At 36.6% G+C, this 18094-nt stretch overlaps 1 protein-coding gene across 2 annotated transcripts in view; it reads right to left on the bottom strand.

Moving 5' to 3' along the window:
• Positions 1 to 18094, bottom strand: part of LOC145675476 (uncharacterized) — a 35473-nt gene that overhangs the window by 16486 nt on the left and 893 nt on the right. For both annotated transcript variants that reach the window (XR_014129128.1, XM_081745912.1), the window contains exons 2-4: positions 14339 to 14583; positions 10724 to 10952; positions 3976 to 4116 (exon numbers count right to left, since the gene is read on the bottom strand). Coding sequence is in view for 1 of the 2 variants with exons in the window: in XM_081745912.1 (XP_081602038.1) it covers positions 3976 to 4116; positions 10724 to 10952; positions 14339 to 14583 (615 nt within the window). In the remaining variant the exon portion in view is untranslated. The remainder of the gene's footprint in view (positions 1 to 3975; positions 4117 to 10723; positions 10953 to 14338; positions 14584 to 18094) is intronic.

Below are 18094 nucleotides of genomic sequence, written 5' to 3'. Positions count from 1 at the left end.
TTTTTAACAACATTTTTTATTTCACTTAAACTGATGTTGCAACCATTCTTCTTGCACTGTTTTCTAATGACAGAAACACTAAAGTGGACGTCATAAAGAGCCGCAACATAGCCTTCCCAAAACTGGTGTAGTTTGGGCGGCATTTTGGTCACAGAGCGGAAACCCACACACTTGGAAACAAATTTAACACAACACTCACAACAATGGTCCTGTTTTGTGCGTTATTGTTGTCCGCGCGAAAAAACAACTCCGTTCCCAGGAAGCCACTGCACAACACTGCAGGACGTCACGAGCCAGGTCGGGTGAGTCCATTTTGCCCGGGAAGGGGGTGGAACGAAATCGGTCAAACGTAAGCTGAACAACCTCTGTAGAATGTTAGCGTATGTTTAGGAGGAAAAACACGTAGATAAGAAAAAAAGCGCGATTCTACGTTCAGTGGTTCTTATTTTATTGTAATTTGTTTCTTCATATAGAAGTCAATCTAGAACAGTCTTTATTCTTCCATTTTCTTCGTTCAAGTGTTCGCTTCGTTCTCCCAATCATGTTTTATGTACAGTAAAGCCTGTCAACTTGCTCACCTCTGTAAGTTGGCCACCTGCTTATCTTGGCCTGGTTCATGTTGAACCTGCATTTTCCCATAAGACAGTAGATACTTATTACTCTGTAAATTGTCCACCTGTTTATCTTGAAAGTTGGCCGCAATGAAGCAATGTTTACCCTATGATGATAATGATAAATTTACCTGTGTATCTTGGCCACGTAAAATATCGTTTATTTTTCTTAATATTTTCGTATTTCCATATGAGAGGCAGATGTTCTATATTTGTGACTGAAAACAAAGAAACATGGATTCGCACGATTTGCTCTTGGAGGTCAATGGCCAGAACACTACCCTGATAAAGCTCGTACAGGAATTCAGGAAATTGGTTGTACGTATTTGTTTACCCTGTCCGTTTTGGCAAAACCATTAGCTATAATATTGGTTCCTTTCATCAGTGGAGAGCTTTAGTAATCCGGAAAATTCTCAAGGTTAAAGCTAACCATCTCAATTGTCAACTATTGGCAACTGATGGCTTGTCGAAAGCTAGCAAAGGTTTTGAGATATGAATTCCCTTAAGATGTTCTTAAAACATCTTTTGCTGCGAGGGAAGAGAAAGCAAGCAAAATAGAGGACTATTTTGCAATAGAAAAGAACACTAACAAATGAAGAAAAGTCATACAAACTGCATATAGATTGTTCAATTTATAATTTTGCTTTTGTTGTTTTCAATCTGAATAATTCAGCGTAGTACAATATCAATTTCAAAATTTTGCGTACATATGTTTCTATTTTATGGTTGTTTGTGTTATTGTGTTTTCAATCCGAATAATTCAGTGTACTAGACTAGTTTTCAGGAAGAGAAAGGTATGTATATATATTAAACATATTGTAGTAATTTTTTCTAGTACTGTATATTATTATTATGATTACTCTACATATTACATTATTTAAAAGTAGCTGTCGTGTCAACCCTAATTAGAATTTTACAGTCAAATAATCTATAAATCTTATTGTAAAAGTACACCAATCACACTTATTTTCTGTACGTCGGCCACCTACCTAAGGTGGCTACTTTTAAATGGAACCGATGGTGGGCAACAATGACAGGTTTCAATGTATATATGTCGCTTTGTAAGCCAAGTTAGTAGTCATTCGAGTGAATATAGTAATCAAGTGAGAAGAATGGAGTCCACTGTATAGTCTCGCGTTAATATTTCAGGTTATGCTTGTACACAAAGGAAATAAAAATCGACGCACTTAGACGCCATTGGCTTTCGCCGGATGTCAGGAGGGTTGAGCTAGATATTAATTTATTTTGTGTTATTGTAGATATGCAACACAATAATAGAATCATCAAATTTATAATTTTCAAGTCTCGATTTGTTTATATTACATCTTCTGTTCTTGGCTTGCTTCTTTCTATCCAAAGTGGGTTTCTTTCTTTTTTATTTATTGTAATGTAATCTAATAGTCGTCATCGTGTAGTAGTGTTAGTAAATTTACAACTTCCCAATTTTATTTTCAGACATTGTATCTCAAAATAGAAACACTATGTACAAAAATAGAAACACTCTGTACAAACAGAATGAATTGAATAAGAACAGAATGAATTGAACCTTAACAAAAACTTCGCCTTCAAAATAATTAGAAACTGAATATAAGAATTGAAGAACAAAGATATCCATGCAGAAATGATAAAACTTCATTAGTGTGCTGCGAACGGCTGTTAGAACAAGTATGGCACTTTTTATTATAACTCAATGATATTGCCCAACACTACAACGTAGAAAGGGACGAAAGAAAAGGTCAGCTCTGACAATGTAATCTGCGGACAATGACTCTGACAATACGAGTTACTTAATTTGAAACATTACGAAGTCAAAAATTACAATCAAATACCATCTAAGATACACCTCATATGCTGAAATAAAACCTCTAATTATAAGATATGTAATTATTGTAGTTTATTAAAAGCTAAGATATTGAAATATTTCGTATTAGTAGGATGAGATAAAAGTTTAGTTCTTATATGCCTATACTGAAACTTTAGATCCATATTTTTAGAAATATATTCTAAATTATAGCAGTTATCAAGTATCTTTTGTACAAACGTCGAGTACAGTAGATTTCTTGTGTCCGCCAGTGAAGGTTCCAATTTAAAATATGTTCTCTAGTAGTCTGACGTATTACAGTAAAGGCCGAGCCCTAATTTAAAAAACCCTCCATAATAATAATAATCAGCGGCGACTAGTGCTATAGGTTGCACGGCTGCTTAACTGCATTAACAGCAAAAAATGTTTTAAAGTATTAAAGTAGTGTTTCAGTATTAAAAAAAAAAAAAAAAAAAAAAAAAAAAAAAAAAAAAAAAACACACTTTGCTTTTCAGTGCAAAATACTATTGGTGCAACTCTAAAATATTCGTTTTGTTTCACAGTATGAAACTACGGCAGACTTCCAAATATACAAATGCAATATTCAAACTTGAAGTACAATGCAATACCCATAACCACTATAGTCCAGTCAATGAAGACGGTGTAGAGGACATGGTCGGGAACAGAATTTTTGACTTCAGGACTGTGTTTGGAGTAGTTAGGAGGTAAACATACTAAAAGTTCCCGGACCTACGAGGTGAGCGGGGGAAGGTCACTTTTTTGGGGTTTTCGCTTATATGTCGAAAACGGTGCATCGTAGCGAAAAAGTTGTTAAGTTCAAAAAGAAAGCTGAGAAAATGTCCTACAAGATTGGGATTCTATCTCCTCAGTGTCGTCTTCCTCATTGTCCAACGTGGGGACGCCATTAGATCAACTTCCCAGACAGTATTGACATAAAAGAACAATTTCTTGAGGCTCTTCAGCATCCACATTTGCAACTATAGTCTTTGGTGCACTGGCAGAAAATCCTCTTCAAAACCTTCTCTGGTGCTAAGAGGTCTTTAGTCTATACCGGGGTGAGCTGGTTGTCTGTTTTGCGCTCCCAACCCCACAGTTCAGGTGGTAAGTCGTTTTCTAAGCAGTGCAGGGTCTGCTGATAGGTTCCGAATCAATGTTCTTTGACTGCCCGCTGGCTCGACGGACGGATGGATGGATGAAATAAAATGAAAAGAAATCTTTGAGTTTTATGTTCCACGAATATACAGTGTAGGCTAAAGGAGACAGTGATGATGAGAAATTAATGAAACGGTGGAATGAAGAAAGTGAGAGGAAATGAGCCTCAACCCGAATGAAAAAAAAAAAAAGAAAAGAAATTAAGAAGCGGTTGAGGAAGTAATTTGGAGAACTACATGAAAAAGCAACAGTGGGATTGGCGAAATCTATAGTAGGGAAATAATAACCCTTGATGCATTATACAGGTAACAAATTCGCACATTTACACGGTTACGAGTTACTTAACTTGAGTTCGAATTTTAAGGACAAAATTTAGGTTTTAGCACTTACCAAAATCATCTGGATATTCGCATGTGGGTGGCTCGTCATGTGGGAAGTCAAATCCACAATTTACATAGCCATCACACTGAAAGCTCTGCCAAATACATTTACCTTTGGTACAGCTCTGGGAAACTTCACGGTGATAGCAATCTAAAAAACAGCAAGTTTTGAAAAGAATTAATCTTCAATTCAGAAACGTTACACAAAGTTCCTGTTTTCCAAAATAACGTTTATCCATTTCACAACTTACTTTGGTGAATCAACAAAATCACTTAAAGAAGTAAAAATGTGATTGCCTTTCATTATAACATCCTATCGGACAAATATAAATGATTATACTCCTTGTACAGTATTGTTCAAAAATCTTGGCCACCCATCTTGTTTAATTAGCCATATTCTGTCAACCGTGCACAGGACACTCCGATACCTTGGCTCTAAATGAAGATTTCAATTGGCCAAAAAAAATCTACATTTGTTTTATTTAACTACAACTACGGGTAAGAGTACAAGAATTCCCAAAGAGAGATGGGTGGCCAGGTGTTTTTGAATAGAACTGTACATATCAGTTTTTAACTTATGATATGTAATTTCTAACAATATAACTTTACACTGCAGTTTAATAATAATAAAAAGAAAGGGAAAAAAAAAAAACGAAAATTGGTGTGTGTCTTAATACTACAAATTATACGAAACAGAATATATGACGTTTTGCAGAATAGATAATTCTAGAACTACGACGAAGGTGGTGATTTGCAGAAAATTCATTTTTATGACGATCTGATGTATAGAAATGTAATAAACAGAAGCCTGTGTCCATTGAATCAAAGATCAAGTTAAAGATTATATCACCTCACCTATCTCCCCTGATACAAGGTAAAGTCTTTTTACCTCTTAATTATTCAATATGTACTGCAACGGCTTGGAACGGTTTCGTAAATTATTTTGTCCCAGACTATACAATCCGACTTAAGTTAATATCCATTTTCTGATGTATTCTTTGGACACAAAAAACAAAGAAACTTAAACTATACAGATAATCAACTTTCTTTTTTCTTTTTTTTTTCGCTTTAGATATAAAACTCTTCCCTTTTCTAAACTGAACATAAGCATTTGAGATAAGGTAACTCGTCAGAAATCGAAATTGTTTTACTTCGCAGAAAGTAAGAGAACAAAGTTTTTTTTTTTTCTTTCTTCTTCATTGCACCAGGTGGGCTTAACCCACTTTGTCTCCAGATATCAATACTGTAAGAATCCACATCTTCTAGGGTATATTACTTCTACAGTACAAACAAGTGTTATTGTTTACCAACACAACTACAAGCAGACGGTAGCAGGAGGATACAACAAGAGATAAAGCCGACTCGGAGAAATCCGAAGATGGACGAACCTCCGAGACAGGGTTGGCTGGTTTAAACCAAAAAACCAAAAAATGTTCGTAAAAATGTAAGTGTTTGTAAAATCTTGATGAACACACATTTGTGGGTTATTACGTTTCACTCCCGTATATTATTCGTATTATATTCAGACCTAAATTCCCCATTCATTACTCAAAAAGATTATACTACAAAAGCAACTTTCTTTAATAAGTTTATAAATGTTTATTTTGTGATTTTTGGTAGTTGTTATTATTGTTATGTAATTGCAATCAAAGAAACATTCTAAATATTGTTGCGTTTCAATGTTTACTATTGATAAAATACATCGAAAATGCCGTACTTTTTGTGTGTGTGTGTGGGGGGGGGGGGTCATACAGACCCCACGAGAGGCATTAAGTGAAAAAAGTATCTTTGGTATCTATTTATGTATAAATGAGTGAGCCAAAGTGGACTCAAATAATTCGTATCTTTATTCACTTTTCTTATTGATACGCAGATTAAGTCGGTGTATTTCTTTAATTTCGACCAATAAAAGTCGTTGTTAACTAACTTGAACTAAATTAGTTCTTCTGTACTCCGTAGTACTTTGAAATTGTTCATATGTAATTCTGTGTAATGGTTTCACTTGTGCAACTGTTTATCTTTTTGTCCTTCTGAAGTGACTCTTGACAGTTAAATTAAGAAGCATGTAAAGATCAGTACAACTTTTTTTTTTTTTTTTTTTTTTTTTTAAATCAGGATTCCTTCGTGAGTGAGTCGGCAGACGTATCGCATTTGTGGCCAATTAGTCCTGGTTCCGAGTTCAAATGGAGAACAATTTCTCTCGGATGTAACTCGAGAAGCGGTTTTTATTCCGCTTTAAGCTTATGTGACCCCTTCCAGCATAACCCGGTTGTTGCATAATAACATCAAGGCGAAACAAACTTATTTCTGTCCATATATGATATAAATATAGAGAGCAAATTATTTAAACCATAAAAACCTTGTTTAAACCAAAAAAACCTGGTTTAAATAAAAACCATGGTTTTTGCCAACCCTGCTCCGAGAGGACATCCATAAAAGAGGACCGATGTATCAATTTATAACTGATCAATTAAACTAACACCATCTTCTCCTGAGGTCGCTGTGAAGAAACCTTATCTCTGGAGGCAAAAGAGATATCCTAATTACAACCCATCTCCAGAGACTGCAGTGAGCAAACAAGGTCCCTCACAACACTGTCTCCCGAGGTCGCTGTGGACAGAGAAGATTTCTTTAACAATACACCCCAAAGGTTGCCATGAGCAAAGGAGTTCCTGTATAAACCTGAATCTAAATTGAACCTATATTATCCGAAGCCACTACTGTATGCTGAGGATACATCAAATTTGGAAACACTTTTTACTGTATTACAGAAACACTTTTTATTGTATTACAAAGAAACTTCGTAAATTGATCATAGAAACTTATTTTTATACTAAGTAGGTGAATGGCTTATTCCGGATCGTTTTATTTGACTCTACCGGAAACATTTCAATATTGATAATTACTAATATTTGAACTAAACCTTTTCTATGTTAGTCATATATAGATATATAGTATTCCATTAATACTTTTCACGAACCTGAGTTAGAAACATTATGGGAAGCGAACCCAGGTTTCATAAATTGTTTTGATTGACACGCAACACAGGATTTCCAGAACTATTTGCATTATTTCTGTTACACTCATCATACATTAGTACGCGGATTTTCAGTAATTCAACAAGCCGCTTGCAACACCTGGATTTTCCCGATCGTGAAAGAAGAACGCATTTGAAATAACAAAAACTGAGGGAACGAAGACAGTGCACAAATATATCTTCTTGCACATTTATTGTTACGATGGATACAATTCTAGTCAATCTCAAAGGAATATTGAACCTAAAAGTCTTAAATTGGCTGCATTTGTTAGAGCATCGTTAAGCATTAGAAGATATTCGTATCATCGTCGTAATCTAAAGTTAAAACAGCTACTTGTATCGAAGAGTCCATTAACCTTTTGAACTTATTCCAGAACTACGAGTCACCTATTGGTTTACACCTGGGAGTATCTTCTAGAAGCAGCAGATTCACATCTTTTCCCCTGCTCCCTCAAAAGTGTGAAATCAAATATTTTGTGAAGCAAGTTATTTAAATAGTGTGAGAAAAATCCATTATACGGACCTTAGTGATAAATGTGGTCATTGCGTTATTTGTGTATCATGTGTTTCCACGTTATGAAAGGATTATTATTATTATTATTATTAAAGTAGAGGTCTCAATAAATATCTACGGATGCAGGTAAAATTTCTTCCTTTCTATAGAGTGCAATTTTACAATCTCATTGGGCCATACATAGATATTTTTGGTAAATATTTAGTCTACATGAAAGAAAACTACTTAAGTCTCTGTTGTTAGATGACTTCTTAAAATTTTCAAGCTGTAATAACTGAATTCATTTTGAGATACCAATTAACGCCCGAGCAAATTCCCAATTTAAATGCTTCTGAACCAGAGACAAGAACTAAGTCTGTTGATGTGATTTTCATGTTTGCTGGTGGTCATTAACACGTTCAGCCCGACATCTGATGGTAATGAAGAAGCTATGCTTTTCGAAATTCCCGACGTGAGCCACCGGTGGTGTATGCCATTCTTCCTTAGTTCGCGACGTGCGCCGCCGGTGGTACACGATCTTTATTCTGATATTCCTGGCTATAAGTTGCCTTTGGGTTTTTAGTTAGAAAAGTAGAACAGTGTTACGGACTTTCTACTTCGCAGGCAATCTATGGAGCAGATCTATAAATCCTCTAAGGGAAATACACCTGTACATGAAGTGTGGTTAGTATGACATCTTTTATAATATAAAATACGTACTCAAGACACATAGGGAGGGGGGGGGGGTACCTCCATATCTATTGCAGTATGTGGAAACACGTTTGGCCAATTTTCGAGCTGTCGAGGTTCCCTTATCCTGTTTCATTGCTTCCTATCAGGATTTTACGTTTCAAGTATTTACTACCACTTTTTACAAGTATTTACCTAATCCTGATAAAACAACACAACAGCACCGGTTATTATACTAGTTTCAGCTTGTGCAACAATGCTGCTGCGAGCAAACTCCGAACACAAACACAAACAAATAAACCAATATTTATTTTCTGTAATAATGCTGCTCTTTGTGAGCATATACAATTTGAAAAATATCCACGAGACGACTACTCCAACTCTTTGACAAGTAATGCCATAATGCAGGTATTCATCAAACTACCTAACCTTCAAAGAGGAAAGATTTAACAAAATTATTGTGCGCCACCGGTAACACACGTCGGCCCGCGTTGATGGTATAATAAACACGGGCCGAAATGAGCCACTGGTGACGCACAAGTCCAAGTATGTGAAAATTTTAGAGAAATATTATTTTATGTACAAAGAGGCACCTCAGAATGGATTGCTTCAAAGAAAACCCCAAAATTCGCTAAAATTTGAATGTCTTTTTTTTTTTTTTTTTTTGGTGTGTGTGTGTGTGTGTGTGTGTGTGAAGGTAACGCTTTTGCAACTGTGTTCCTTTAATTATCCTATTTAGTAGAACGTACGCCGGTGGCACACGTCTGGGATGAACGTGTTAATCACTGTTTCCAGGGCCTAGAATATTAAATCTATTATAACTTGGGCACCAGCGAATACCGAAGGTCACAATATCTCACAGCTACCATTAGCAAAACATGTCAGATAAGCTTTGTCGTATCATTGCTCATATGGAATTCCAGTAACACTGGAACATTTCAATAATAACGATTATTAAGAACCAATGAAGACGACATAATAATTATTGTGTAGCATAGCATCTGAAAGTACAGAAGTCAGTGTACCAGTAAATTACAGCTTGCTATCTTACTGCGTAATGAAGATTACCAAATAAACAGAATTTGCAACTGAAATATTAAACATGTAAAATTTAAAACAATTAATGTATGTAGGTTATTAACATGCAAGAGAGCAATAACTTAAATAAAAAGAGTTCAGACGATTTCAAGGTCCAACTTACAACAAAGATCTCTCTGCTAATTCTGTTGAAATATCAACAGTCAACTTTATCATAAAATTTTACAGCTGCTAAATCACTGTTCTTTAAACTTTTCAAGAATGCAGTAAGTCATTACTTTAGTCCATCTTCGACACGTAGAGGTGAATGCTTTTATAAGAAATCATACGAAATATCATATAAAAGAATCATTTCAGGTTTTTTTTTTTTTTTTTTTTTTCTAAGGTTTGGCAGTCAATACGTGGTTGTGGCCAGCATAGGTAGATACCTTCAACCTGACTCGTCCTCAAAGTAAATGTACGAATAAAGTGGGTGAAACTGAGGTGCTGACGGCAAGCGGAATTGAAGGGAAGTGAGGAGCCGTGCGGGTGAAGTTGAGGGTAAATGAGGCTGAGTGATAATTATGGGCCATGAGGATGAGGACAAGTGAGACTACTGGGTGGTAAAAAGTGTGAGGGTAGGACGATTGAGGTTGTGGGCAAGTTTGTGATGTGAGGGTGAATGACGTTTGGAGAAAGTGCCCATCTATGGTGCTCACGTTTATATTTATATATAAGTACCTACTGACTTTACGCTCTCTACAATTAGAGCCTGTACTCTCAATATTTCAAAGAATATAAATGTGATTTAAATTGTCTGGATAGGAAAACTAAATGCCATGTTCTAGTTAATCTATATATTATTCATGACTTTTCAAAATACTGAAACATTTGACGTTTAAAAATGTGCGTATAGACGTCGACAGATCATTCACCTGTGCATGAAAACACCAAATCCTGAATAGTGTCACTTACGTCCTGAATTGTGTATATGAAACTGTTACCACTGCTTGTGAAACGATAAACAACTGAAACCTTATGACTGTCAATTATCTTGAAATGGTGGGGAATTTCAGTGTTTTTGTGTACAGATGGATAACCTGTCGACGTCCATTTAGATTAAGTTTATGCACTGGAAATGAGAAGAAAACTCAGGTTATTAAGGAAGGAAACCAAAGAAGAACTCTTTACCAACTCTCAGCTATTATTTCTACAGGGGAGATTTGGCAAAAATGTAGTTCTTCAAGTAACACAGGGTTTTGAAAAGAAAAGCACTAACGATGGCCAGGAATTTACTGGAGCAACCGTTTGCGATTGGTTTTTATTTGGATGCTTAATTGATATGCATAATATTATTTCATTAAGTAATATGTCGAATTCATTTTTAAGACTTTTTTTTTCTTTCTTTCTTTCTTTCTTCGATTGACACATCAGACAAAAGTACATATTTAAGTAATTATTGAAAAGTAAATCGAACTTAATTATTTCCATTATCTTACACTTATTGATTCCATGACATACCTGTGTACGCAGTAAACACAATTTCTAAATCAAGCTTTTCTTCAGGATTTAACGCAATCTTCCCGACGAATATCTTCACTTCCATCTCTCCATGCGGGTCATAAAAGCTATTGGTCATAGACGTATTGGGAGCAGGTTCCTGCTCTGACCTTCTGGGTCCTATGTTGAAATCCTCCTTTCCCCATTGACCACATATTCTTGGACCGGGTTTTCCTTTATCAGGGGTGAACTGTATACATAAGAACGAATAATTATTTTATTAATATTACTGTCTAAATTACAATAAATTACTACTGAAAACCTCTGATGCTTCTTCTGAGCAAAATCGAGAAAACTCGTCGAATTTCTGTATAATTTTGAGAGTATTGTAATTATAAAGACATGCAGCATATTTAACCAACAAAATAAAATGATAACCAACGAAAGAAGGAGCAAAAAGCAAGTTAATCTGGATGTTATTGGTAAGACAACTCCAGCTCATATTTACTAAGCATCCTATGAAACCATGTAACACGAAGTAAGTTTGGTCAGGTGTCTTAACATCTCACTTTTTGTTTACCAATCTACGTCAAATTTAGGAAACAAGATATACTCAATACGACACTTTGAACAGTACCAATTACAAATATTCCCTGAACTGCAAAGTTACATACCTCCTCCTAGATAAACAGAAACAGAGTCAAAATTTCATAATATAAACATAGAATGCGATATTGTTATCTGATGGCTTACTTTCCTATTTTCGAATTTTCCAGAAATTACAAAGGTTCGGACATTTTGTACTATTATGTATGAAGATACATTCAGAAATGGAAGTTCTTTATAGAAGGGGTGAGTTAAATATTAAAAATGGATTTTTGTGAAGAAAGAAAAAAAGTAAATTTTTATTTTACATGGTTGTTCCGTGTATAACTGACCAAACTACACTTTCCAAATAGTTACGAAAATATATATATAGCGCCAGATGCGACAGTGGTTGTTGTGTCTCACCTGATTTTGAACAATGGCCTGCAACACAATTTCCTGTGCAGAAGGCTCCGCTACGAGGAGGATCTTCACAACATTTCATAGTCCACTCGCGGCTATCACATGTCTTTTCCTCAAAGCTTTTTTACGCAGTTCAAATCCACTGAATTCCGTCTAGAGATTTCATAGATATCTCCTAGAAATCATAGGTATTTCAGCAGCCTTGCTTATACTCTGGTAGAATGCGAGGGGCAATCTTAAGGTGTTGTGAAGCTTTGTCTTGATGGACGCGGACATCTTGATCTCGTTTCCGTGTATTTTTGGTAGTTCCTGGTCGTAGATCTGCCTCAGGATCTTCTAGTAGTATTGCGAGCTGATTTTCCAGTTCTTCACCCTACGAATCTTGAGTTTGCCAAGGTGACAGCAACCGGTAACCTTCATGAACTCTTTTGGGAAAGCTTTTCCACATACGCGAACCCATCTTATGAAGCACTTTGCGCCTTTGTCTCTGTATATGATGACTTCTGATTTGCCACAGTCGGAATGATACATCTACATCCACGCCTCATCTAATTAGCGACATACCCCACCTTTGGTTTGCCTGATGCCGCTCGTACAGCTTCCGATTATTACACGTGCGTTGCCATCGGTGGGCATCGGTAAGGTGATCCCGCTAGCCTTGAACACCGTTTCAAGAGTCAGTTGTTGGCGGAAGATGCGGTTGAAAGAACACAAAGACACATTTAGAGGATTCACCACCTGTCTTAGGGTCGGGAGATTCTCTTGCATAGGTATTCTACATCTGAGATTCCATTTCTTTGTTTACTAAGGTTTAGCGTTCCTCTTCAGCACTCAGGCATGGACCTTTCGTTTAAGGCTGAACCCGAACCAACATAAAATGTTCCTATTTTTTACGGCTCTTCCAACAACAATCGAACCCTGGACCTTGTACAGGTGAAATTAACTTTACTCAGGAATCAGTATTTAAGATAATACACAATAAGCTTTACACAAAGGTGGGTGCTACCCTCTAGGTCCCGATCTTGAAGTCGGCATTTCAAATGCAAGAACAGAAAGGAGACCGCAGCGGAAATGTTTCATCTCTGCCCTGCCTGTCTCTTTCCAAAGACTGATCGCTATGGACGAGTGCTGAGTATAGCATTACGACCCAAAGACGAAGGCATAAGGAGCACTATAGGTCATTCTACTCATAAAAAGATCAACTTACGGCCATGAAGGACAAACCACAATTGGGCGGTACTACCAGACCTTTGAAACGAAGTTGCGGGATGGAGTTCAGAAGGAACATCACGGAATTTAAATTTTATCGTTACAAGCTAAGGGAAAAAAGTTTCACATAACTTCTGAAAGCTGTATACAATTAGTACATTCGTTAAGACTGTAGCGATAAAACTTTTTTTATTTTTTTATGTCGAACGTCACTGTTGAGCGGAAGGCATTCTGAGATGATAAGTACATTATTTCTGCCGCGAATAACGATCCGACAGGACATCTACAATAACAGCATCCGCCACGTAATACATCGATGGACCAAGTGCACCACTTCAGATGAAGTTTATTTAGAGAAAGACTGATCACTCATCAAAACTCACGTGCATTACCGTACGGTATTCTTTCTTAATTGAAAATAATTACTTTATATAAATCCATCGTATAATGACTCTTTCATCCCAGATTTGTCAACAGCCATTTCTAAATTTCTTTAACATTCCGTTAATTTTCGTTTCAGACTCCTGCAAACGTCATTAGACATTCTGTATTACCTGCAAAAAAACATACACTTCACAAATACTGTTTTCACTTGTGATGGTCGCCTCCTAAGAACCCTCCAAGTGACGTACACAGACACCCGAGTGACGTCATCCAGGCTGGCAACGCTGCTATCCAGTCAGAGAACCTATGAAGCGGCTATACTCCACGAGCAGCAAGAAAGACTCGCCCATTTTCTTGAAATTGGCGCTGGATGGAGCAAGTAGCGAGCTCCCACAGAAAAAAAAAAAAGGAAAATGTGCTTCACTGCGTGCATGATTTGTAAAAACAATGGACGAATATTTACTCAAGCCGAATCATCCGCTTAGTTTATAGTCGCATGCCATTAGTCGCTAACTTTCCTTGTATGTTGTTTAACAATTAACGAGTTTTCGTTACCATTTGGCTACACATTTTTTTGATCTTGCCTATTGTCTTTGAAGAGTATTATTTTCAGGTATTATTCGTTGTGGTTATTTGTGTACATACTTTCCGCGATGGTAGAGCAGCTGTTGCCCCCTGGTGATAACTCTGGTGAATTCTAAGCGAGAAGTAGTCTATGGATATGTTGTTTTGTTAGCAGAGCCGGAAGCAGACAGAAAAGGTAGTGAACCATTAAGGGTTAACTGCGTTTTCGACTGAGTTACGAGGACGTGCATTCCTGCTGTTCGCTACTTTGGCCGGAAACGAGTGAAATGTTTACTTGTTGTGAGGGTTTGTTGGTCCCGGGATAATTTAATTTCGGATATTACAGTACTTCATAATCCTTTTAATTAAATGAGCTGGCTACTACACTCTTTGACGACACTTCTTAATAATTTTTTTGAAAGGAAGTGAAAAATAAAACGTTCTTTCGAATGTCAATATAACAACACTCACCTGAATATAGTCAATGCACTCTTTAGTCGTCTTATTCTGACGTAACGACAACGTCTGAATCACAGCAAATACTCCATACCGCGATTTGGCTTCTACTTCAAATTTACAGTTGAGATCGCTATAGCCTCGCCAGTTATCAAACATATGAAGTTCTCGTACAATTGCCGCACTCTTCTCGTTCGTTGATAATTCTATTTTACCCTTTCGGCCTGTAGGTGAACACAGCTTCCAACTTTCAATCGAGTCTGAAAAATAATGAAAACAGATTAAAATACTTGATACAGTAATTTCTCAGATGAGGAGCTGTGTCTCAGAAAGGTACATATTCACCTGAAACAGTTTTTGGCAATATGGAAAAAAAAAAAAAAAAACTCTAGCGGCAGGAGTTCTTAACCTTTTGCAATGACGTAACATCAAACAGGGCTGGACCTAGGCAATTTGCCGCCCGAGCAATAGCATTATTTGCCGCCTTCCATCTTTCTCCAGAAAGAACAAATCTTACAAGCCATGATTTTCAGTATGCTACCCCATCACGAACGAAAGGGACGAAAAAAGCACTAAACAATACAAATACAATCTAAAATTGAATGAAATCTTTCAGTTTTACGTCCCACGATTATGCCGGTTAGGCTAAAGGAGACGGTGATGATGAGAAATGAATGAAGAAAGTGGGAACAAACAGGAGAACCCCGAGAATAGTGTTTGTCCACCACAAAGTCCACACGACGCGAACTGGGATCGAACCAGGGACCCCAAGCACCGGAGGTGAACGCTCTACCACTGAGTCACCGCGGCCCGGCGAAATACAATCTAGTTGTGTATATTTTTTTCTTTAAATAATAATCTATTACGTTAGTGAAAGATAAAGCAAACACACCTGCAGAGGTAAGATAGTAGTCCTTTTGATAGAATTCAAAATCAAGCTCCAATCCCAATATATCAGTTTGCAATTCCAATGCAACTAAAGATACACCACATTGACTTGATATCTAGTCTTCCATTCCAAGCGCTGCTGTCGGCTGAAAGAATTCCACTCCATTTGGCGTAGACGTCTGCAAGGCTCTCTCGCTTAGCAACGGTTGTACCCTTATTGGCTCAACGCGAGGGTGTGAGCTTTAGATCACATTTTTGCCACGGCTCAAGACATTTTGGCAGCATTATAGCTCTTTTATTTTGATTTCTTGATTTTTCCTTCCACATTTTTTTTTTTTAATCTTGTTTCCACCTTTAGTGATGCGGAATTTATTTATGAGAAAGACAACACCAGTTTTCATATCAAAACTGTGCTAACTAAATGGAACAGGTGTTCGCTACTGTTCGAGAGTTGAGTTCTTGTATTTGACAACAATCACGCAACTGATGCTGGGATTTGCCTGACCATTTCCTTTAGTACTGTCTACGGACCCTAAACTAATGAGATCTAAAAATTTATGAAAGTAGTATTCAAATAGGTCATACTATTAAAATTTAACTACCATCATCATGAAGTCTATTTCCAACAAGAAATATTTATTTTAAATAACATAGTTGACAGATTTGGCCGCCCCTCGAAAACTTATCGCCCCGTGGAAATGCATGTGTTGCGCCTATGGTGGAGCCGGCCCTGCCACCAAAGCATACTGTTAATAATACCGTAAGTCTTACGTACTACAGGTTCAGAAACCCTGCTCTACAGTTATAACAGGATTGGATTCACACTAGAACTTTTTTAAGGTGGTAAAATATAGAGACAAGTATTTTTTTTTTTTGGTTGGAACAATTTATTTTATTTGATAGAGATACAAATGAAAATAATATCCAACTGAAATTTCAATTTGGTATCTTTGGTGACATGCACCCTTTTGGTTGGCTGTAAATGTACTGTCGCAGATTTAAAGTAATAATTACAAATTATTTTTATTTTTTTTTTTTTAATCAACACAGGTTACGGCACAACGGGGGAGATTTTCAGCAGATACGGGTTTGACAAAAGCTTCCTCCTATTACACTAACATTTAGTACTAGTGTCGAAGGTTCATAAGTGTGGTCAACATAATCTGAAAAACTTGGAAATGAAAAGAAATATTGTGGATTCGATGTTTCTTTAAATATTATTAATCAGCTACGTAAGATCAGTTAATGTTTATGACGATGAGTATTTAGGTATAAGGGAAATTTTATGGACTACTGTAAGGAAGAAAAGTAACGTTGTTAGGAAGAAGATAACCAATGAGATATAGTTCCGCAATCACTGTTAATTTTCCGAAAAGATATGTTTTGATGAAAGAAATAACATTTCGACGAAACGATCATTTCTTGGCAATTTGAGACAAGTACTTTTGGGAAAAGTGCACTTTGAGCAGAACATTCATGGGATCTGATACCTACGCTAATCTAACCTAACGTAAACTAACCTATTGCGTACAAATAACAGTGATTCTATTTCTCTAATGCGACATTCTATGACAAAAAATCATTTGTTCTGCTCAAAGTGCACTCTTACCGTACTTTTTAATGAATATGACAAAGAGGTGACTGAAACACAATGTCGGGTCGCTGTTTTAACATTTGGATCCTTCAGTGACAAAATTTTTTACATTTATTATTAATATGCATCTTATTACGTCATTAAGTTATATCCAGATCGTTATCTGAAATATTCAGAAGCGGTTAATAATTACGCTGTCATTAAGAACTCAGACGTTGTTACTTCAAACTCTTGAGGTCTCCGAAACAAGTATTTTGTTGAAGTCTAAATACTATCCCACCACTTAGCGTACTGTACTGTACGAATTAGTTTAATAGTTTGTCACTCACATTACGGCTGTAAATGCCGACCGTCTCAAAAACTCTAATAAATTAACGAAATTTTATTAGGTATGCTTCCACAAGGGAACTGCCTTTGTGATCCACTGAGAAGTATTCGAGCCGGGAAGAGCAACAGCATGCAAAAACGTGAGCTATTTGCAGTCACTTTTCGTAAGCTTACAGTGCTGAATAATCAGTACACGCTGATTTAAACGTACAGGTTTACTTTTCGTACTCCACTTGAAATAATTGTTGAAAAACTATAACCCTTTCCCTAATTTCCTTCTTATTGTCCCTTAAAAGATTTACGCTGGTCGATATGAATATATATCTCACTTGGCATAGATAAAATTCAAGGGGGTCACCAGTTTAATTGTTAAAATATTACAATTCTTTTACAACTTGCGTATAAATACGACGTCTGGATTTATGGCATAAAAAATATAGTGAAAAACACGAACTAACCTGTGCCAGGTGGCAACAAAAATGCACAAATGCTATCTAACCGAATCAGGGCAGGGCAAAGCCGGTGAGCCCACGCGATAGCGCAGGGGTGCATTCGAATGGAGCAGGCGCATCAACAATGGTTCGTATACGCGTAAGTTAGGGTAGTTAAAACAAGTGGGTTTTGGCAATGATATGAGTTTCAATAGCACTTGTCATGGTTTCATACTAATTGCAATCCACTTGTAAACATAAAGCTTCAGTACAATGTACAGAAATACACCGTCGGTGGATAATAGCATCTCATAGAGTCATTTTTTATATGCACTCACTTGTTTCATCCCTCGTAAAGCACTTGCAATGATTTTATACCAGTAACCCGACATTTGGAAACCTAAAACACAGCTGTATTACTTTGAGTAAAATTCTGTCCCCTGAAGAAACCTTCCCCTTGTAATCGTCTTTTCGTGCAAAGTATTGAATTTTATTTGTAAATCTCCCAAAATGTGATGCGCCAAAACTACA

Source organism: Thermobia domestica, chromosome 18, assembly GCF_964235325.1.
Source record: "Thermobia domestica chromosome 18, izTheDome1.hap1.1, whole genome shotgun sequence".
In the NCBI taxonomy this organism is placed as follows: domain Eukaryota; kingdom Metazoa; phylum Arthropoda; class Insecta; order Zygentoma; family Lepismatidae; genus Thermobia; species Thermobia domestica.
The sequence above is the reverse complement of the archived record's forward strand: the minus strand, read 5'-3'. Positions and strand labels throughout refer to the sequence as shown.